This window comes from Heterocephalus glaber, unplaced genomic scaffold (assembly GCF_053883595.1).
Source record: "Heterocephalus glaber isolate CG9 unplaced genomic scaffold, H.glaber_assembly_v1.0 deba00001479, whole genome shotgun sequence".
In the NCBI taxonomy this organism is placed as follows: domain Eukaryota; kingdom Metazoa; phylum Chordata; class Mammalia; order Rodentia; family Bathyergidae; genus Heterocephalus; species Heterocephalus glaber.
Window position 1 is genome coordinate 18,210,869 of NW_028258316.1, and position 23,448 is coordinate 18,234,316.

A 23,448-nucleotide genomic window follows, 5' to 3' on the forward strand; every position below is an offset into this window, starting at 1 on the left:
ATTTCTAAGCTAAATTTAGGTTTTCTTTGCTCCATTTTATTAACCTTTTATCACATTACACCTTTTTCTTTGTTCATAGCAATTTGATTCTAAGACATAATTATCTTACTTATTTTCTTATTGATCATTTGTCTACTCTCTAGATTTAGGCTCTTTGAGAGGAGGGCCTTGGCTGTGTTTTTTACTACTACATTTCTACCACCCACATTTACTCAGCAAAGGGTAGATGTTCAATAAATACTTACCAAATGATCCAGTGAAAGATTTAAACCAATGGGAAAGAAAAACTCAACTGAGGTTGGATTCACTTATTTATCATTTATTACTTTATCTATACATTTTTCCTTCATTTATTGAGTACCTGTTATGGGTCAGACCCAAAGGCAGATAGAGAAAACTGCATATTTTTTTCTCATAGAGTCTCCAGAAATGCCTCCAGGAGCCATTAGAATTCCCAATTTACAGATGAGATCCCCGAGGCTGGCTCTTAGATAACACATCCTGGCTAGATAGTCAGTATCAGAAAGCCTGCATTGGATTCCACTAGTAACTTTGGTCTTTATATTCTTGTCTCCAAATTCTGTCCCTGTTGAAAGAAAGGAAACTGAGGCCCAGGTGGGTTCCAGGACTTGTCCAGTGTTGCAAGGCGACTGAGTGGTGGTTCCTAGGCAACGGCTCTGGTCTCCCTATGTCTTGTACTTACTATGTCTCTGTAGCAGTCACATTTCCTCTTCCAGGAAGGTCTTTGTGATTAAGGTCTCCTCTTTTGGGTATTCCCCAGGCTCATTTGCAGAGTTTTTGCTGTTCAGCTAAATTATACCACAGTTCTTGATGTTTGTTCTAGAACTAGTTCTATGTCTGACATCTGTGTACATTTCTTATCTCTTGAGCTGGATTCTAAGCTGCATAAAAATACTCATAATTGCAGATACCATTTGGTGATCACTATGTTAAGTACTCGATATGTTTGACTTGTAGTATTAGTTATTTATTATCATGTTACAAATTTTTGAAAAATCAAATGGCTAGAGACAAAAATAAATATTGTCTCATGCAATTATCAAGGTTTGGAAATTCAAGAGTGGCTTAGCTGTATGATTCTGGCAAGGTCACAGTCAAGGTATGGTTGGGGACTGCAGCCATCTGAACAGGCTCGATTAAGAGGAGATAACATATTCTCAGGCTTACACATGTGTGGCCGGCAGGCCTTGTCTCATCTCATGACTGTTGACCAGAGACCTGCTTCTTACCACATGTGTCTCTCTGTAGGGCTACTGAAAGCATAGAGGCTAAGTTTCCATAGAATGTGTTAAAGGAGGGAGGGAGGGTTGCGGGGGGGGGGGGAGATTCGTTCTTGTCTAACCTAAGTTGGAAGTTACATACCATCTCTTCTGCCATGTGCTTATCAGCCACAATGACCAGCCCTGGTGTCATGAGGGAGGAGAGAACACAAGAGCACTGGCGTAGAAGGCAGGAATCACTGGAAAACTCTTCCCACCTGGCTACTACACTATTTATCCCCACACAGTAGTCATTTGAATGTAAGAGTTCAAAGGTTACACAGCTAATAAAAGCCAGTTTGGATTCAGATTCACAATTATTACCCAGATACACTAAACACTGTATCTGGTGCTCTGTAATTACATTAATAAATAGCAAACACCTACTGTATACCTACCATGATTCTGAGTGTGGATACAGCCACACATGGTTTATAGTCTTACAAATTTTACATTTTGGTGGAGAAGGCAAATGCTAAGCAATGAAAAAATAGAAACAGTATGCACATAATAATGAATGGTGGCAGTGCTAGATCTCATCTGCCCCCATTCGCCATTTAGAACACAAAGATGGATGTCGGAAGCGTCCTACAGAGCTAACTGATAAACCCACTTCACTTACTCAGAGTGTCTCTCCCCTGTTCATGGATCAAACTCGGTAGAATTCTAGCTCTACTTTTAATTCTCTGTGTGATATCAGCCAAAGCCCTTCACCTTCCTAAGACTCAGTTTCTCAACTGTGAATCGTCTTGGGGAAAGGACGAAAAGGATCTGAAAGTTTGTCTTCATCAGTAAAATGCTTTCATCTAAAGAGTAGTTCGTGGAGTGGGCAGAGAGCTGGAGTCTGAGACTAGGGACATCTGGCTCTGTGTCCTCCGTCCCTGTGCTGAGGGACCTGGGGTGGGGGGTACAGGGGTTGCTCCCTCTCTGTGGCCTCATTTGGAAAGCAAGTAGTTAGATCGGCCCTGAAACCTGCTCCCTCTGGCCGCTGCAGCAAATTCCCACAGATGGGCTGGCTTAAGACAAAAGAAATTTATTCTCTCACAGTTCCAGGGGTCAGAAGTCCTAAATCAAGGTGTTAGCAGGTCCTGCTCCCTCTGGCGAGCCCAGAGGAGAATCTATGCCTTGCCCCTTCCAGCAATTGATGCCTGCAACAGTAGCGATTTGTGGCCACACCACACCAATCTTTCTCTGGTTCACCTGCTTGTTTCCTTTTCTCTCTATCTGTAATTTCTTTCTGCCTCTGCTATAAGGACATATATGATGGCATTTAAGCCAGTCTGGAGAATCCAAGATATTCTTCTCTGGAGCTTTAGCTTAATCATGCGTGCAAAACCTTTACCCTAGGTGGTAACATTCACAGGTTTCAGGTTCCAGGGCTTAAGACAGAGGCATCTTTGGGAGACATTATTAGCCCTCACACTTCTCCATGTGTTTGCTATAAGACTAAATAAGTATGGACAGGTAATGTGCATGCTTAGCTAATACCTAGATTGCAGTGAGCACTCACTTAAAGAACAAAAATAGCAGGTGGTCAGTGAGGGATGGAAAGAACTGTACCCATCACAAAACCCAGAACTCTCCTGTTACCTGGTGAGAAGGTTCAGAGTTCCTCAGTAAATCTCTGTAGACAGACAGAACCCAGCCCCTAGTCCTGGCAAATGGCTCCAAATGACCTTGTGACCAGGTGCCCTTCTGTCTGACAGTGGCTGTTTAGAGATAAGCATGGGCCATCTGTGAGCTCGAATTAATATGTACAGCACCTCACTTATATGGAAAATTGATTTTACTTTTTAAGCACAAAATGTAGCAATTTTATAACCTTTCTGCAGCTTGACAAAGGCCATTTCTAACCTACATTCTCCATCACCTTTCCTGGCGCCAGTCTCAAATGTCTCCAAGAACTCTCCCCTGCATTTGTAATTACAAATTCTTCTTAGGCAAAATTTAATTTCCAAGAGGGCTGACCTCTTTTTCTTGTTGTGGTGGTTTTTGGAAATTAATTTTGTGGTGTGGGTGCGTGTGTGTGTGTGTGTGGGTGTGGATGTGTTTTGTTATTGTCATTTAGGGGGATGGCTTGAGGAGGGGCTCAGGGAACTGGCTGGGGGAAGCACCATGCAAAGGCATTTTAATCAGCCCTGTCCAGGGATGGATGAGGGACAGCAAATGCAGGCAAGAAGACTGACATGAAAACCTGGTGCCTAGTTTTCTGTTTTGAGCCAGCAGAGTTCCAACTGCATCTCCATCAGCAGAGTTGGAGAAGATGAGCCTAGCCTTATCAAATAAAGGAAAACTAAATACATAGCCAGATGTCCCACAGTATAAGATTTACAGAGCACTTACTGGGTACCAGGACCGCTGACAAGAGCATTTCAGCTGGGGTTACTGAAGGTGGAGATCCCTGGGGTTTGCTCGGGACCAAAGTAAGCTTGTGAGGAGGAAGGGATACATAGCGAATAAAGGATGTGAAATCATCTACGGAAGACCCCAATTTTCAGCTTAGGGAACATTCAAGTTTTTAAAAGTTCATTTATTACTCAAGCTAGGGATGCTATCTAGAAATACCACTTTGGTGACCATTTGAAGGATGGTTTAGAGGAAGCAGACTGGAGGCCAGTAGGCAAGTTAGAAGTCGTTTTCATGTTCCTATCAGGAATCTCATTTAGGGCTCAAAGGACAAAGCTAGAGAAGAGATCAATTCAAGATGGAAGATGATTTGCATTTTATAAGTACCACACTATGGGGCAAATTCTGAAGTGAGGTATGTAAACTTAAGATCCAATTTAAGCTTCACAACAAATCTATAGGTATAAGTGTTGTGCTCATTTAATAGATGAGGACAGTGAAACACGGAAAGATGATAATTTGCTCAGAGTCACACAGTAAGAAGAAGAGCTGGAATTTAAACTTATACTGTTAGGGATTCTTAACCGAAAATCTGGCTGCCTCCTTAAGTGAACTTTATAGCAGCAGACCCTACCTGGCAGTAACAATATAAATAATCATTAAGATGGTCCCAGCAATGTCAATATTAATACCAACTACGATTTTCTGTGTGTTGCCATGTGCGCCAGCGTTCTAAGTGCTCTGCCAACAGTATCTCTTTTCGCTATGCTCACGACTCTTTGAAGCATTGTGATCACAACAGTCCTGTTTTACAGGTGGGTACACTGGAGTACAGAGAGGCACAGGGGCTTGTCCACAGTTATTAATTGGCCAGAGGAGACTTGGACCCTCCTCTCTTGCTTCCCTTTCAGGAGGTGGGAGGGGGCAGTGTGATAGGGCCTGCCACCTCCTCTGCTCTAACTACTCTGTTGATTTCTCTCCTCTCTGAGCAGTGCCCCGAAGAGCTGAGGCCCATGAAGGACGGCTCTGGCTGCTATGACCGCTCCAAAGGCATTGACTGCTCTGACGGCTTTAACGGCGGCTGTGAGCAGCTGTGCCTGCAGCAGACACTGCCTCTGCCCTATGATGCCAGCTCCAGCACCATCTTCATGTTCTGTGGGTGAGTGTTTCTACCCCAGGTTCGGGCCCCACACAGCTGCAGGGCATGCATGGGAAAGTGGTCCAGGGCTGCAGGTGGCCTTTTAGGAAATGGCCTTTGTGCCTCTTCTGTGTCAGCCCAGAAAGCAGGAGGCAAGAGGATCACAAGTTGGGCATCGGGCAGAAGAATAGATGCAGGAAAAAATGATGAATTCAGGCAGTCAGTGGACCCCCTCTCCATGCTTCTTCTAGCTTCAGAACCTTTCTCCCACTGAGGTCTTGTGTGCCCTTCTTCATCTCCACTTGTGGCTCTGGTCAGTGCAGTTTGGAGACAAAAGCCAAGATCTTAAAAGTGTCCACAAAGAAACCACTAGATGTGTTGCACAGGTGATTTGCATGTGCCTAACCCAAGCTTGGAAGTAGATTCTGCAGTAAATCAGTAGTGTGAGTTCAACGCTTAGACTCTCTATGTCTTAATGCCCCTAAAAGTAAAGGCAATTAATTGGGGAGCAGAGGTGTAAAGAAAATTATGCAGATAAAACTTGTAGTACAGCTTCTGGCTCATGAACACCTCAAACTGAGGTGCTTGTTGTTACTGTTTGTTTTGTGCCACTAGGGGTGAAACATGCCAGGCTGGTGCTGTAGCACTGAGCTACCGCTGTAAATTAGTATGAGAATGAAAGAGGGAGACATATTGGGACTGACTTGCTGAGTGATCTGGGACAAGTCATTTCCTCTCTCTGGGCCACAGTTTAACCACCTCAAAGAAGAGATCTTTGTATAACCGCAGCTAAGATTTCTTCCAACTCACCTGTTTTCCGTATGTGCCACAGGAGTTATCGTTTGCTTATACTGCACCGAGTGTAGCGTGTGGTCCTTAGTAACCACTCAAGAAAATAACAGCATTTTTCTTTTCCTCTTCATTCCCTTTCTGATTATGTCTTCGTATTGGAAAATTTGCTCATCTTTTGACAATATTCTGTGACTCAGAAAAACAGTCCCTTGTTCCTGTGAGAAGTATGCCCAGTGATCTCATTACTACAATAGAAAAGCAGAATGAGAGATTTAGCAACCTTTACTGTCTTATGTATGGCAACAAAAAGAGATGGGAGCATGTGTAGGTTTAATCCCAGCTTACCAGGAAATTAATTTAACTTGCACTGTTCTAGTGCACAGAGTTCAGTATTTATTTCAGGGTCTCTTTTCCTGCCCCAGTTACATAGGGGGCTGCAGGTGCCTTCAAGCAGGTGCTGGAGCAGCTCTCTGGGGGCCCCAGATATGTATCAGTAAAATAAATAAGAAGTAAATTAGCGAACGCAGACCTGAATTTATGGCGTCTCTCCTCAGCTTAAGTGACTGCAGGGCAGTGTTGAGTAAATTATGCATGGACTTAGATCTGCAGGCTTGCATACAGAATCAGCCTGCTTCTTAGCGTTGTTATTTTCCTCTCTGTGTACTGGGGAGGGGTGGGTGTTCTTCAGTGGAAAATAACAACAGTAAAAGCAGCAGCCGCAGCTATAATGGATTTTGACATCAGAAGCAATCGGCACCTTCCATTCAGAGCCCGGGACAGGGAACCTTGGATTCAACAGACATAAACTCTAAACCCAGTCCCATGTCTTTCTCTTAGGCATTGACCAGCATGCATCGCGGGACCCTTGACCTTATATTTCCTCATCTGTAAAATGTTAATAAATGCCTTCCTTAGTATAATGAGGCCTGGGAAGAGTGCAAAGTGCTTTATATTCCTTACTCCTTTAAGGTTAACATACTCAAGGTCATAGACAAGTAATGTAGCTCTTTGCCTCCTTACTGTGTGACTTTGAGCAAGTTGTTTAACAGCTCTACCTCAGTTGCATCATCTGTTAAATAGGTATAAAAATATCCTCTGTATGGAATTGTTGTGAGGGTCAAACACATGCATTAAAATTTACTTCAGTATTTAAAGTCCTTTGGAATGGTAACTTCCAAAGAGTTAGAATTGTATACTGAGTAATAATTAAGATGAATTATCCCAATAATGGTGAATTATTCTAATAATTATCCTAGTAATGGTGAATTATCCTAATAATAGTCACCACTTGCTTGGTGACCTAATACCCTTGACAGTGCAGTTTCTCTTTCTGTGACTGCAGGACTTACTAACATTCTCACCCATGAATGGTATGTGAAAGTGTTAAGTAAGATAGGGCACAGAGTATTGTGAGCTATTAAAGCCCATCTAATACAGACAGAAAGTACAAAAATAAAATAAAATAAAATAAAACCAAGGTCTCCAAAAACCAACTGCAGTTTCAACATGCTTTGAAAATTGGCTATTAAGGATGCAAATGAGGAGTTACCCACACTTGTTAGAAGCACTATAAACAATGGAGGCTATTCGCAGGTGCTTGTGGTTGAGAGCAAAGTGGGATGCTATTGAATTAAGTAGAGCAAACAACAACCCTCACTCAAGAAGACCTTCCCAACTTGGCAAAAGCTCTATGCCCTTTCTTAAGCGTTTCCTTGGTAGGAGAAGATTTAATAAATCTGTCTGCTGCTGGGTTAGTAATGGCAGCTAACAATTTATAAGGCATGACTCTTCTAAGTACACTGTATATATGAGCTCCTTTACTTCTTTTAACTCTGCCACAGAGGTACTATTATGATTCCCATTTTATTAAGAAAATCGAGTACAGAGTGGCTCAGTGACTTGCTCACGGTCACACAGCTGGTAAGTGGGATGGAGGGCACCTCGCGATTCAAACCCAGCCTGTGTGCTCCAGTCCCAATCAAGACAGAACTAATCTGAGTTGCTGCTCTCAGGATCTATCTAGTCATGTAGTCTTGGGCAAGTCACCCAATTTCTCTGAGCCTGTATTCTTCTATGCAGAATTAGAAGTGACTATAGCACCATCATGAGGATTTAAGGAAATTATACATGCACAGGGGCTGTCATAATTAAGCTCCCAGTAAACCATACTAATAATTAATCTTATGGTCATAGAACCATCTCATTTAAATATTCAATTACAGAATTTTATATTTTACCCACAACTCTTCTCTCCAGCACCTAGAACAATGCCTGACACATAGTAGGTGGCAAGTTTGTAATTACTAAATTGCTATTTTTAACATTGTGTCTTAGTTACTTTCTCATTGCTGGGACACAATATCCAACACCCACAACTTAAAGAAGGAAAGGTTCATTTCAGCTCACCGTTTGCAGAGGTTTCAGTCCATAATCGGCTGGCTCCAAGGAAGGGCAGCATGGCAGAGGGGCATTGCAGAGGAGAAACAGCTCACAGTATGGTGGCAGGAAGAAAGAGAGTGATTGAGGGGATGGGAAGGAGATCAATCCTGCCAGACCATGCACGCAGCCTCCTTCTGTCTGGGTTCACCTCCCAACCTCACATTTAGCTATAAACCCAGCAGTGGACTAATCTACTGATGATTATGACACCTCCAGGATCCACTCACCTCTCAGAAGCCCTACCTAGGAGTGTATGAGGCTTTGGAGACGTCTGCATATAAACTACAACACATGGCTAAAAAAGTTGTTCCTGGTCTGACCTTTCCGGCTGTGTTGCCAGCTGCATACAAGTGGCATTAGGCCTCTTGGCTTCAGCTTCTGGAATTTTGATGTAACTGTTTCCCCTCATCAACCCTCTTCTCTTCCACCATGCCTCTGCTTTCCTCCATTTGTCCCTGGTCCTTTAGCCTGGACATCTCTGATTGATCTTCTAGTATTGGTACACGCTTCAACTTCTTCCCAGGAAGGCCAGGAGTAGATGTGCAGTTATCCCAGAGCTGTGTAAAAGATACAAATAGCCATCTTTTCAAATGGAAATTATTTAAATAGTGGCCTAGAATTTATCAAGTTGAGTTAGGCCTAGTGTAGGAAAGACTATTTTCTCTACGGGCCCCCTTAAAAGAGACAGGAATACTTATATTTTCCTCACATTTGAATTTATCCCAGGAAATCTTGACACCTCTCTCAGGTGAACTCTGCCTAGTTGCCCTGATTGTCAAATCCTTGGGAAGCCAAATTCTCCAAAACTGGAAAAAGCATCCTTTTTCTGGAGTCACACAGCATACTTCCTATAATTCTCCCTGTGGTATCTCCATTGCTCGGTTCATTACTATTATGGTTTAGATACAAAAATGTTCACGCAAAGTCTCATGTGTTTGGATGGTGATTGGATCATGGGAGCCTAATACTGAATTGCTAATGCGCTGTTAGAAGGAAGGGCTTGCTTGGAGGCAGGTCACTGGGGGATGACCTGGAAGGATGTATCTCCCACCCTGGCTCCTCTCTTTGCTGTCTGCTTCCTGGCTCACCTATGCCCACCTGCCATCCTGTTACTGCCTTGGAGCCAGCTAACCATGGAGTGAAACCATGAATCAAAATAAACTTCTCCCTCAAGTTGTGAGCATCAGGTATTGTGTTTCAGTGACTAAGATACTTTCCTGTCTTGTTGTGTCACAGTATGAGCTTCTCATGAGCAGATACTGTGTCCTGGTCGCTTGTGTGTATGTCTAGGGGGGATGAGTGTGTGTTGCCATTTGGTACTGCTTGACCCAAGGACTACTTCAGAACTATTTCAGTGCAATTAAAGAATTCATCCTCCTAAGGTTTGTTGTACCTGCTCTGTGCCCAGGTTTTTTGTTTTTTGTTTTCTTTTTTAATGAGAAATTAAGAATACAATGAAGTATTGAGTAAAAGTCTTTGCCCAAGAGCGGCAAAGAGGCTACTGGGAGCAGCTGGCTCTGAGCTTCACTCGGCCTTGATCGATGATGACAGAGCACAGGTACCAGGGTAGGAGGCAGAAGCAAGTCGATGCAAGAGAGATTGAGAAGGTCATTGGATACTGAGCTGAAGCAATTAGAAGGAATCTTACAGGTGAGGAAGCATTACCTTCTGTGAAGACCAGGGCAAGTTACCTAGCAACCGTGTCGGTCTGTTTCATTTGTGTGGGTGTATTTACCATGTCTACCATACACACTTCCAAGAGAACTTAATTTTATCCACATAAATCCAGCACATATTTTAAAATCTGTTAATATGAAGATGGGAATGATCAGAGCCATTTGTAAGGAGCGAAAGGGAAAGGGAGAAAATTGTTTCAGGAGTCTGAATTGACAGTCACTCAAAATGAAGTAAATTTAGCTTTGTGCTTCTTGGCAACCATGGTAAATAGGAAAAAAATACAAAACAAAATAAAATATAGAGGATTATACATTGTCCTTGCCTGGGGAAACGAAGTTGTGGTTTTCTGTTTTGTTTTCAGGAGGTGTACAGTTTTTCCTGACATTTTTGCAGTTTTAATATTTCTCAGGTCATTCCGAGAAGAAAACTGAGGCCCAAAGGCATCTCACGGCCAATTAGGATGTAAAGTTGAGAAAGAGCTTGAGAAATCCCAAGTATCTCTCACTTATAATTTCAATGAAAATAAATTTTAATACCTGTGCTTCAAGAACATGTCCTGACTCAAATATCTGTACCAACATATCTGTCTAATGTTCCTTTCATGTAATTTTGGGAAGGGAAGGAGATAAATACACCTGGTTAATATTCACAGTTAGCGAGAACTCACTTACCTACTCTGTCAAAGCTGAAGTCAGCTCTGGTTTTTAGACAACACTGAACTCAAAAATGGATACAATGGTTTTGGTTTTGACTATTAGTGACTAGTTTCAGTTTGGTGGCAGTGCCCACCTTTTAGGCTAGGGTTTGTGCCCTTTTCCCCCTAATTTATGGTTGAACAATGTGCCTTTGACCTCTGATACTTAACAATGAATATTTTCCTGTCAAATCTTTTTTGTGATAAGTGATAAGGCTTGAGCCCAGGGCCCTCTCATGCTAAATGACCACTCTGCCACTGAGCTGCATTCTACTTCCCACATACCATGTTCTTATTAAACATTATAGCCTTGTATCCCCTGTTGTTTAAGAACTTGCAAAAGCTCAGTTGTAAGAAATTTTCACAGAGAATTGAGGGAAACACATAAAGTCCATCCACCTGATTGTAAAATGTCAATATTTTCCACATATTAATATCTATGACATTCAAAAAATCTTACTATTGATTTGACTGAGTTGAATTGGCAAATTCCCCACTTTTCTATCTTAGTCTTAAGTTAGATGCTAGTGTTTCTTACTATGATTGGATATCTTAGAGTAGATAAACTATGCTGTATAATTTAGGCTAGAATTCCCCCATGGAATCCTGATCCTTGCCTTTCTTCTTCTTTCTAATGAATAGTCTTGAATATATTACCTTCAAAATAGATTTTATAGAAACTATCAATTTTACCTTGAGTGAAACCTCCAGACCACGACCATTCTGAGAATAATCTTACTGATCTTCATTTGGGCCGATGTTGGGACTGAGGCTCTTCCTGAGAACGACTCCTATGACGTTCACAAAGTTGCAGTCCTTGGTTGCTGGCCCTGGCCTTGATAACCCCAGGGTGGGATTTCTCAGTGTCAGTGTCCGCCCAAGAGGAGCCTAATTCTCTGTTACCTGGTGATAGGCTGCTTAGGTTCATTCGCACATTGTTCAGAGTCTGCCTGGTGTGCAGTTCCTAAAATTATATTTCCCCTTATTTTTTTCTATTCTTGTATTTTTTAAGGATGTGATTCCCATCTTCTAAGAAAATAAGTTTCTAGGATATTCTTATAATTTGGATCTCAAATATCCCCCCTTAAACTCATGTGATAAAGACTAGGGCTCCAGAGTTAGCCATGTTTGAGGATGAGGTCTTATGAGGTGTTTGGATTATGAGACCTCAGGAATGGATGAATTCATTTCTGGCTTCATAAATTAATAGCTTTTTAGGTGAGGGGCTTTGTTATAAAAGCGAGCTCTCTCTTTGCTTCACGGTTGCCATTAAGGTGACCTGCCTTGCTCTGCCAAGCATTCTTTGCCATGAAGTTCTGCCTCACCACAGGCTCAAAGGATTAAGGCCAAGTGACCATGGACTGAAACCTGTGAAACCATGAGCAAAAGGAAATGTTTACACCTTTAAATTGTATGTCTCAGGTATTGGTCACAGTGACGACAACCTAACACATACATGTATTTCAAAAGAATTGGCTCCATAGATCATTTAGGAATGAATGGATAAGCAAGTAAATAGATGAATAATTTTTTTTTAAATCTCTGAGAATTTGGACACAATGCCATTTTGGGGAGAAGATCTTAGTTTCCTCTTTTGCAAAAGGCAGATTGGGGAAAGTGCTTTGTGCTAAAGTGGAAAGAGCACTAGATTTGTAGTAAAAAGATTCAGGTAAAGGTCCTGGCTTTTCCAAAGTGCTTATGAGTGTCAAGAGTCAGGGTCCTCACTTGCAGTGTTGGAATGAAAATACTTTTCTCACAATATTGCTATAAGGATTAAATAAAACATGCTCTTGGCTAAACACATACAGGGCTCTGCGGCACAATCTCTAGTCACAGCTACTTCTGGTATTCCCTGCAATGCAATGCATGTGTTAAGGGTAACACATTTGTTGCCTTCAGCTAAAATGCCCAGATTATGTCTTTGTACTTATTTTAATGTTTTGCATTTTGGCATATGTATAAATACAATTTCATACAGATTTTGGCTGGTTTCCTGAAGCCTACGCTCTTTAGATTTTCTGTAAGAAAATCTCCCAGATGACAGAATGTTCTAAAGGAGCTGTATAATTATGTGGCATCATACAAAAAATGAAATTAAAAAAAGAAACTAACAAATAAATAGACCTTCGCATAAATCTTCCTGTACCCCAAGGTGGCTTGGGGGAAAGAATTGCTCACATTTCAAAACTCAGAGCCTTTATGAGTCCCTGGTTTTTTCTCCCTACATCTCTAAGGGTCTTACTGAGCAGACTCCAGACCTTTTATCTCTCCCTCCTTCTTCTGCTAAATAGTAATATTTTTCCATCCTCAGGAAAAAGAAAATCACCATGCACCTACAGTTGTAATATGGTTAAAGACACACACACACACACTCACTTGCATTCACACACACCCATTACATGTGTCTTGAAATATGAACTCCTAGGTTTAATTCCTAGCACCAATGCTGACTTGTCACTTCTCTGAGCCTCAGTTTTTGTCATCTCACAGTGGGAGCATTGCCTCCCTGTGAAGGTTATGCACTTCCTTTTTCCCCTGTAATACATCATGACAAACTTTAAGGATTTAAATAACACAGACTTATTATCTTACTGTTTTAAAGGTTAGAATTCCTAAAATCTAGGTACTGGCAGTGCTGTATTCCTTCTGGAATCTTTAAGGGAGAATCTGTTTCCAGGTGCTAGAGACAATTTCTTTCCTTGATTTCTCCATATAATTGTGATTCTATTAGGTCCACCTAGATAATCTAGAATTATATTCCCATTTCAAACACTTTAATCACATCTGCAAACCTTCTCTTGCTATGTAAGCTAGTCTGTTCACAGATGTGTCAGTCTGCTTTCTATTACTATAACAAAATATCTGTGATAAATAAACTTATAAGGAGGAAAGATTTATTTTGGCTCACAGTTTTACAGGTCTCAGTCCATGGTCTGTTGGCCCTGCTTCTTTGGGCCTATAGCATCGCAGTAGTTCTTGATGGAAATGCATGATGGAGATGCCTGCTCACCTCATGGCAGCTGGAAAGCAAAAGAGAGAGACAAAAAAGTACCTGAGTTTTAATAGCCTCTTAAAGCTCCCCAGTGATCTAACTTCCTTCCACTATGTCCCATGTGTCAATAGAACCATGGGCTGATGACCAAGCTTTAACATGTTCACAGTGGGGGAAAGATTTGTCTCTCTTATTGCTGAGTAGCTTGAGACACTGGTGACACATCAAGACTGTCCCATCAGATGGCTTTTTATTTATTTTGTTAGTAAAAAAAGATCTATAAAAGTGATTAGAACTATCTGTACCACCAGTGGAACAGTCCATCCGATGGAATAGTCATCCATGTACCACTGGTGATGCAAGGCATCAAGAAAATGTTAAAGACATAGACCAGAAGGGGACATTTATCCAACCTACATTAATGGGTATTGAGGATTACAATGTGGACATTTGGAGGAAACATTATTCTATCTATTACAGATTATAAGAAGGAAATAAAGTCATATATACAAAAAATGTTCTCTTGAATGTGAAATCTTCAAGGGAAGACTGAGCCTTGTACGCATGTGTACCTGCACTATACACGAATATGTTATGATGCATTTATTTAACATATATAATAATTATATGTATAAAATAAACTGTGTGTATAATTTTTTCCAATGAATGGCACAGAAACATTCCTAATCATGTACCTTGATGGAAAAAAAGAGTCAAATTATAGCAACTCTGTTACCCTTAAGAAATCTAGATCTCAAAAAATAAAAAATAAAAGAAAGAAAGAAATCTAAATCTCTAGAGAAGCTAGCAACTATGATATAAGAATCTCTGAAAATAAATTTACACTTGCTGGAAAATATAAGTGGGCTGATAAAGTAAAAATGTTCATAATAACAATTAAATAAGCACAATAGCTGGTGCATTGCTCATCTACGATGTGAGAAATACAGTTTCATTCTTTACCTGAGTTATTCCTGATTCTCATGGCAAGTCTATAATAAGTGTTGTAGATATCCTCATTCAATAGATTACAACACTGATGCTTAGGGAAGTTAACAGAATTGATCACCTTCATATAGCTGGTAGCTAGTGGAGCCTGTATTTGAACTCATCTTTAGCTAGCTTCAAAATCTGAACTTTACACCTCGTGCCTAGCTTAAGTAAAGAGGAACAAAATCTCAAGGGATTCAGCAAAACAAATTATACATGCTACATTTTCTGACTAGAATCCAAAAATATTAAAAATTAATAATAAAAGTAACAAATCTAATTTTAAATTATTTTTAAATACTACCTTCTAAGTGCCACCTGGCTATGAAAAAAGTCAAACTGAAATTGTCACCTCCTTAGAAATAAGCAGGAGCAGGAGGGCTGCATATCAGATTTGTAGGATGTGGGCAAAGCTGTACTCAGAAGCTTCGTGGCATTTATTAAGAAGCTAAAAAGATTGAAAATAAACAGAGGAACCATTTAACTCAAAAAGCCAGAAAAAGAATTTTAAAATAAAGTAAAAAAAAGAGCAGGGAGGAATTAATACAAATGAAAGCAGAAGTAAATGAAATAGAACAGGAAAAAAATAGGAGCCCCACCAGTAAAATACAAAAGCCTATTCAAAAGAAAAGGAGAGAGAGAGAGAAAGATCACAAATAAACACATTAGGAATGAGCTAGAGACATAACTACAGAAGCACCAAAGATAAGACAGATTCAATGAGAATACCCTGTACAATTTTATACCAAAAAACTTGAAAGTCATGGTAAAATGTATTATATCTTTAGCAAAGAGAAATTTCCAAGTTTGAGCTTGGATGACATAAAAAAATTTAATAGGTAGATAATGTAGAAATAAACGATAAGAGAACTAAATATCTATGACTGACAAGATGACATCGAGCTCAGGGATTTTTATGTGTAAGCCCTGTTAAAGTCATCAAGGAATAAACAGCCACTATCCTGTATAAATTGGCCCAGAGAAAGGAACAAAAAGGACAGTTTTCTAACTTACTCTCTTACCCTAGTTCCCAAACTAACATGTCCTCAGACATATAGGAAATTTGGGTAGACATGTTAGATATATTTTCCCCATGTTGATAGGATGTAAAAGCTGCTTACGAAAAATCAGGAATAGCTTTTCTCAACTTACTTTAACTAATTAGGAAACATAAGCAAAAACACATGGGGGAAAAAATGATCCTATTTCTGATGTAGAAAAGACTAATAATAATATCTTTCACTGCAGAATGGCACACCGTATTCATACATAACACATTTTATCCTTATAGTGGCACTACAAGCTAGGAATTTCTTTATTGATAAACAAAGGAGGTACAGAGAGGGTAAGCAGTTTGTCTGAGGTCATACAGCAAATAGGTGGTGGAATCAGGGTTTAGATTCTGTCTGCCTGGATCCAACACGTGCTTGTGACCTCTAGAGTATAGTGTCCTTTGTAGATGCCCATGAATAAACCCCACAAGACAAAAACCTGAAAAAAATCAAAAGCCTGAAGCTTCAGTAAAAATTTTTAAAGAATAGGTAGTGAATGGAAATGCAAACTCTACTTCTAAATTAGAAGATTTCCAAATTATGAAGATATTATATTAGTCAGGATAAAATAAGCTTTGTTGCTATAACAAATGAAGTCTTCTTGCCCAAACCAAAAGCCCAGAAACATACAAATAAAAGTTACTCTCTCTCTCTCTCCTTCACCATCAATGCATCCCCACCCAAATTCAATACAGTGCCACCCAGAGTTTCACTAGGATATTATATGGACTTTGACAAGCTGATTCTAAAGTTAATTTGAAAGGGAAAATAAGGAAGAACAGTCATAAAATTTTGAAATAGAAAGTTGGTATTTGTGAGGCAGAGGAGACTTATTTTACCATATCTAAAACATGACATATAGCTATAGTAATTGAAATAATGTAGAATTGGTGCAGAAATGTAGAGATAATTATACAGGAAAAAACCCAGCCATGTATATATACTATACATTGGGATTTAATATATGATACAATGGTATTTCAAATTAGTGAAAAGATAATTGTCTATTCTTTTTAAAAAAGTTAATGTGAAATGATTATTGTTGTGCCATTTAAAAAGTAGTTTAAGCTGGCCACAGTGGTACATGCCTTTAATCACAGCACTTGACAGGTTGAGGCAAGAGTATACTTAGTTTGAAGACAAATTGAGCTACACAGTGAGTTCAAGGGAAGCCTGCACTACACAGCAAGATCTTGTTTTTTAAGAGCATAAAATAAGCACTTCCACCATATAGAGCAACAAATTCTGTACATATTGAATAACTAAAGATGAAAATGCTAGAATAATATGCAAGGAGATATTTTGTTATCTTATGGTTTTATGAACATTGCACAAAATTCAGAAAGAGTAAAGGACCAGAATATAGAGGTTTTAAGACATCAAAGATTAGATTAAAATACAAGTATACACTGGAAGAAACTTTCTATATAAATGGAAAATAAAGAATAGCTGTCCAGAAAATATGCAGAGGATATAAAAGCCAATAAGAAAAAGACATGTCACAGTAGGAAAATGGTCAAAGCACACAAGCATGCATAGAAGGATGAATATAAATGACCATAAGATGAAAAGATGGACTTAATGAGTAATTAAGGAAATCCATTTCCAAATGAAAATTAATTATTTTTTCTGTCACACAGTGACAGTAATGACTATGGATAATGTGGAAAAATTGGGTTTCTTATTCATCAATGATAGGGCTATAAACAGAGCCTCTATAGATGGCCATTTAGTAGATCTACTTCAATTTTAAAATTCGTAAGACAATGACTCAAGATTTCCTGTCTTACAGAACATACATATGTGAAGTATAATATATATCCAGTATATATACATATATATATATATTCATTATGGAACTGCTTGTAATAACAAACTGCTATATAAATATAATGCCCAGCAATATAAATTAGTTGAAAGCATCATGATGCATACTGTATGATAACAAATAACAATTTCAAAAAGTAGATGTGTATGTTACTGACTTGGAAAAAAACCAATAATAACATTAGGTGCAAATGCATGTTGCATGTCTCATAATAATATATAGTGCAGTTTTGTCTGTTTATTATTAAAGCTATGTATGTGCAGATCAATAGATAGATAGATAGATAGATAGATAGATAGATGAATGTGTATTTTAATGCATTGAGAAAACTGTAGAAGAGTATACAACAGATAACAGTGATAACCACAGGGGCAGGAAAGTGAAGAGCTTTGATATTTTACTCTGTAGATTTTGATAGAGATTACTCATTTACAACGATGTGTTTATTCACAGGGGCACAACTGTATATATGTGAGTATGGGAGGAAAGAGACAGAGGGAAAGAGGAAGAAAGGGAGGAAAGGAGGGAAGGAGAGAGATGAAGGGAATTCTGAGTTCTTCCTGGTGTACACAGAAAACCATTTTTTCATATGTATTGGGGACTTTTAGGATAATTAGTGGAACTAGATTTTATGGACCACATATCGAATGCCCTGTATGCTATATGCATTCACTTCATCTGCACTGCAACTATATTGAAATGAAGTTGCTCATATTTAGTAGATGAAAAAACAAGGTGGATATATTTTACCTAGACTCCAGAAGAGGGCCTTCTTCCCACGGCTTTGTACTTTACTTTAGGGACCAACATACAAACATTGGAAAACCAGTCAGGGCATCAGTGCAGTACCCTGAGGGCCAGGGAAAATCAAGGAAAGAGTGGCAGCTTGCTTCATGCATAAGAAGTTCCTGGCTTTTCACTTGAATGGTCTTGGGTCAAGGTTTTGGCTCTGCTTGCCTATTTTCTGCCTCTAGTTGAGCTATAGGTCAAAACTGTTCATGACTTACTGGTTCCAATATCCTGGGTACAGTTTTTTCCCAAACAACCTCACAGTTTCTGCCTTATCCCATCAGTTTCTGAATCTCTGTGCAGTCAGATTCAGTGGATCTCCACTCCAATAAAGGAAGGGCAAATAAGAGCTGCCTGCTTTATACTGGCCCAAACTAACAGCCTACCCAGGGGGACGTCATGCAAATAGAAATGACCAGGTCACTAGGAGACAAGAATAGAAAAGATGCTTTGGTTGCTAAACATACCTGTATTTGAATGCCACCTTTGTCACTCACAATGTGACATACTTAATTTTTTGAATCCTCATTTTGCATATGTATACAGTAGGAATTATGACATTTATCTTCATTCATACTGAGAAAATAAATATGTAAATTGTCCAGTGGATAGAACATGGTCAGTAAATGGAGTCACCACCCTTTCTGCCACTAATCTAATTATTTTGTTAAATACCTCACAATTCCTATGTTTGAACTGAATATGTTATATGATCTCATGGCATCCTAGTGAATTAAGGTAATACCTTTAATAGGATAGGAGGCTCTCTCCCATTTTACAGATGATGAAACTGGGGACCAAAGAAGTTAAATGACTTGCTTGGGTTCACATAGCTCACAAGAATTAAGGATGGCATTTGTACAGGTCTCTCCAATTGTGCAACTTATTCTCTTGTCTGTCTTGCTAATTTATGCATACTCTAAACCCAGTGCTTAGTACAGAACAATAAAAAATAGACATTCAAAGAATTTCAGTTTCTGGATTGATTTTTTTCAAATCCTGAGATCTCTGCTCCCCTTCCCGCACTCTACCTCTACCTAGTGCCCTCATGCTTTTTTTAGAAATCCCCCCCCACCGCCCCGCAGACATCCCCAATTGCAGATCTTACTTCCACAGCTAATTCATATGCTTGTTTGATCCATAGAGGAGCCCATCTCTGCCTCAAAGACATGTCAAGGGCCCTTCTGGCTGTCAGGAATGGTGAGAAGCCCATTGAGCCTGCTAGCACTGATAATTGAACAGAAGCTGTGCTTGCTGCCGTGGGTGCTGTCCATGGTTCTGGAAGGGTCACCTCTGTGCTCCAAAGGCGATAAAAACCTTGTTTTTGCTACAGTATTCAGCCTTGGTCGACAGATAGACTGAGAACAGATTCTTGTTTGAGCAACTAGTTGATAATTCCCCGTGAATTGGTCTGTCATGCTTTTTAAAGTCTGTGTGTTCATGGAAAACCATTTTTAAATTTGCTTTGTGTGTGGATGTGCATGCTGGTTTTCCCCCTCAATTCCTCCAAAATGTCACAAATGACTTTCCTTGAATTTACCAATTTGCAGGATTAATGTGCTTCTCTCTAGACACCTGTGCCCTAGATAGATCCCAGTCAAAATAGCTGTCTCCATTTCTAAACTCTGACCTGTTTTACAAGCAAAGAAGGCTTTGGTTTTAGGTCACCTGCAATGGGGCACCTGGGATGCAGAGCTAACTCTTGCTTCTGTTTTATCATGCAGTTGTGTGGAGGAATACAAGCTGGCTCCTGATGGAAAATCCTGCCTGATGCTCTCAGATGTCTGTGAGGGCCCAAAGTGCCTCAAACCTGACTCCAAATTCAATGACACCCTCTTTGGAGAGATGCTACATGGTTACAACAACAGGACCCAGCATGTGAACCAAGGCCAAGTCTTCCAGATGACTTTCAGGTATGTCCTTTAGGGACAGACATTTGCACGTTGTTGGTCATGGACCCAGAATCTGCACATGGGGAGGAAACCATGAATATAGTGGAATAGAGACCTGTTATACTGGTGAACATCTCCCCCAAGATCACTGATACCTATCCAAGGAGTGTTTCAGCGCATCAAAAGTCATTCTGTAATATTCCTTTTCCATTGACCTAGCCCTTATTTGCCCTACTTTCCCATTTTCTAACTCTGTCCCCATATTTTGAGTTTAACCTTAAATCATCCTTGAAAGTAAAGCTAATGAACTTTTTAAAATTAATTAATCTTTTAGTCTTTTAAGAAGTAAGTATCCTATCACTGCTATTCAGGCAGTTCAAAAATAAAGACATTCAGTGAAGTTGAAAACAAAAACCCCATCACCCAGAAACACCCAATACCTCTCTCTTATTATATTCCCCTCTCCTTCTCTATTTCTCTGTCTATATATGTATAGACACACACACACACACACACACACACACACACACACACTCACACACCCCTCAACTCTCTCTTGGTAATTCTGTTCAGAAATTGTCATTTTGTTCCCAGTAATATGCCAATGACCTCTTTTTCTACTAATGATACAACAGTACATGGAAAATTAAAACATAAAAAGGAACACTCCTGATATGAGAAGGAATAGAACCATAACTTGACTGGCCAGATTATGTAAGATTAGACGTTCAAGATAACAGTGAAAGCCCCTCTTAAATAACCCCCTTGAAGATAGCAAGGTTATTCTTCCTGGAAAACTTTGATGGGACTTATTCATGCCTCAAAATCTGAAGAGTTGTAAGTGGGTAGAGTGAGAAGACTTGTTATATGTATAAAAGTTGACTCCGTTAAGGCAAAAAATGTAAGTAGTTTTTCATGGAAATGCAGTAGGGTGCTATTTCAAAGCTAGATCATCCTTATTATTTGAAGTCATATAAAAATGCAGAACTAAGACCAAGTCACAATCACAGTCATCACTGTCCCCACCACATCGTCTCACTGGTAGTAGTCATCATTGTAGCAGGAGTGATGATGTAACTATCTGTTGTTAAGGATCACTCATGTTAAGCTCTTCACTCCTATTACTATCACTAATAATAATAGTGGCCACCAACATTAACTCAGGACATATGTAGGATATTCCAGAACTTTCTATCATCTATTAACTTGTGTAATCCTCACACTGGTCTTGGGAGGCAGAAACTATTATCATATCCTTTCTACAGATATGAGAAACAGAAATTTAAAATAACTTACCAAAGATCCCCTCCTAGGAGGTGAGAGAGAGCCAACATAATGCCATTTGAACTTCTTTATGAGATTCTTTTGAGGAAAACGGGGCCTCCACTTTACAACTGAAAAGTCAGTTCCAGATAGATTGAGCAGCTTGCAGTGTGACCCCCAGTGAGAGGCAGAGCCCAGTTTCAAATGTGAGCCTGACTCTGAAGCCTTTCTTTTGTATTTTAACACCCTTTACCCCCTCTTCTTATTTTAGAGAGTAAAAAAGGAAATGTAAACTCACTAAAAGTATTCATCCTAGTGGTCAGCACCTGCTCTGTGAACATCTCCTATGCCCCAGGTACCATGATGGCTATTGAAGACACAATAGAAAATGAGATAAAGATGGCCCCAGATCCCATGACACTCAGGCATAGAAGAAAGGGGTATCTTAAAATTTACTTAATTTACAGAATAAAGAAGAAATACAGGATTTCAAAAAAGCAATTAATAATGGGATTTAAATTGATTTGAGGAGAGTTGTGAAGGTACCTCTGTTGGGTTAGATACCAATAGTGAGGCTTTGGTGTGTCTTGTTCGGATGAAGTATTATCTAGCTAACACTGGGGCAATAAGCATGCAAAAGATTTCAAGCAGAGCCAAATATTCTAAGAGGAAAATGAACTTGGTTGCTTTCAAGGAATATCTTATCATTGTTGAAGCTGAGTAAGTAAAGGGAATGAAGCTAGAGCAGTAGGCAGTGGAAAAGCGTGCAGATCTTGTAGGTCAAGTTTGTATTCTAACAACCATTGAAGGAGGGAAGTATTAGAGGGGACATTGCATTTTTCAACTTCATGGTAGCTCTGTGGGAAGTAGATTGCATGGAAGAAAGAGCAAATGGGGGTCGATTAGGTATCTGTTCTGAAAAGTACACAAAATGTTAGTGGATTCAACTAGAATGATGGGATTTGTTGGGAGGATAGTTATAAGGTCCACTGAACAGTTGCAAGAGAAGGAACAATTGAGAGAAAAGTCAGATGACAGAAGTGACTGGCAGCCACATAATATGTTATTGGCAGAGTCAGATCCACCCACCCCAGGAAAGAGTAAGTTTCAATTCTAAGATGCTCAAGCTAAAGCTGAATGCAAATTTACTGAAAAAGCTCTGGGAGAAATACAAGGAAGTCCAGGTGAACTATTGCTCAACACTGAGATTCTACAGTGTTAGTTTTCTATAATCTTAATAGTCTATGAGACTTTGTCTTGAGCATCATGATGGATAGAATAATGCTGCTTGAAAACCAAAAGAAAAAACCAAATTATCCCATCCCTTTGAGGAAAGAATTTACAAACATGAAAGATGACATGCACAATTGAAAAATAATAACAAAATTTAATTTGCAAAACAGTGTTCTAAGGAATGCCATTGCTTCCCAAAGAGTTATCATGTGAAGCCTTTTGAAAGAAATTAGAAGGAAGGGAAAAGGGCTCCTCAGAGGACAAGGCATGTAAACTGTAGTTTGAAGTGATAGCAAAGATCAGTGCCCCGTGAGAGAGAGAGCTACAAAGGCATTTTCTTGTCCAGAAAGGGGCCTTCAAAGGCCCAGACATATGGATAAACAGAAAAGGAGTCAGGAAAACAGAACTTCAGATAAATCTGATTTAGAATCTCAGCTCTACCCAAAACTAGCATAACTCTACTGCTGTGTTGTGTAGGAGGTATTTTTTTTTTCAGACGCCAGCTACTGTGATAGACACATTACATAGCTGATGCAATTTGATCCCTCATGGCAACTATGGGACTGGCTGGCATGTGATCAAGGATCAGATGACCTCACATGAGTTGTAATATGCTAAATCCTGAAGGGACTTCTTGGAATCTTGGGCTCTCCTTTTACTTATGGGGAAGAAACTGGGTCACAAAGCAAGTGATTATAGGGGTGGTCTATGATACAAAGTCTTCTTATTGCCCAACATGCTTATCTTCCCACTGACAAAACTGGTAATAAAGACCATGGCACTCAAAGGCTCAGATGGAATCTCCTCCCCATCAGGAGTTCTCCATCACCCTCTACCACTGCTCATTGTTCCCAATCCCCCAAGCTTGGAGGCCTCTCAGTGAGCAGATCCTGTGTCTGTCCTGATCTGCTCGTGGAGGGATTACAGGGAATATAGCAGGGTTTCCTCATTATGACAGCCTCAAGATCTAGAGGATTCTCCAAACTACAGCTATATTAACAGTAATTCATTCTGTTCAACCTTTTTCATCTTTGGCTTCAGTG

At 39.7% G+C, this 23,448-nt stretch overlaps 1 protein-coding gene across 15 annotated transcripts in view; it reads left to right on the plus strand.

The window, feature by feature from the left end:
• Astn2 (astrotactin 2) overlaps nucleotides 1-23,448 on the plus strand; it is a 908,742-nt gene that overhangs the window by 552,256 nt on the left and 333,038 nt on the right. For all 15 annotated transcript variants that reach the window (XR_015439761.1, XR_015439763.1, XR_002396623.2 and 12 more), the window contains 2 exons: nucleotides 4,619-4,785; nucleotides 19,742-19,930. Coding sequence is in view for 12 of the 15 variants with exons in the window: in XM_087182849.1 (XP_087038975.1) it covers nucleotides 4,619-4,785; nucleotides 19,742-19,930 (356 nt within the window). In the remaining 3 variants the exon portion in view is untranslated. The remainder of the gene's footprint in view (nucleotides 1-4,618; nucleotides 4,786-19,741; nucleotides 19,931-23,448) is intronic.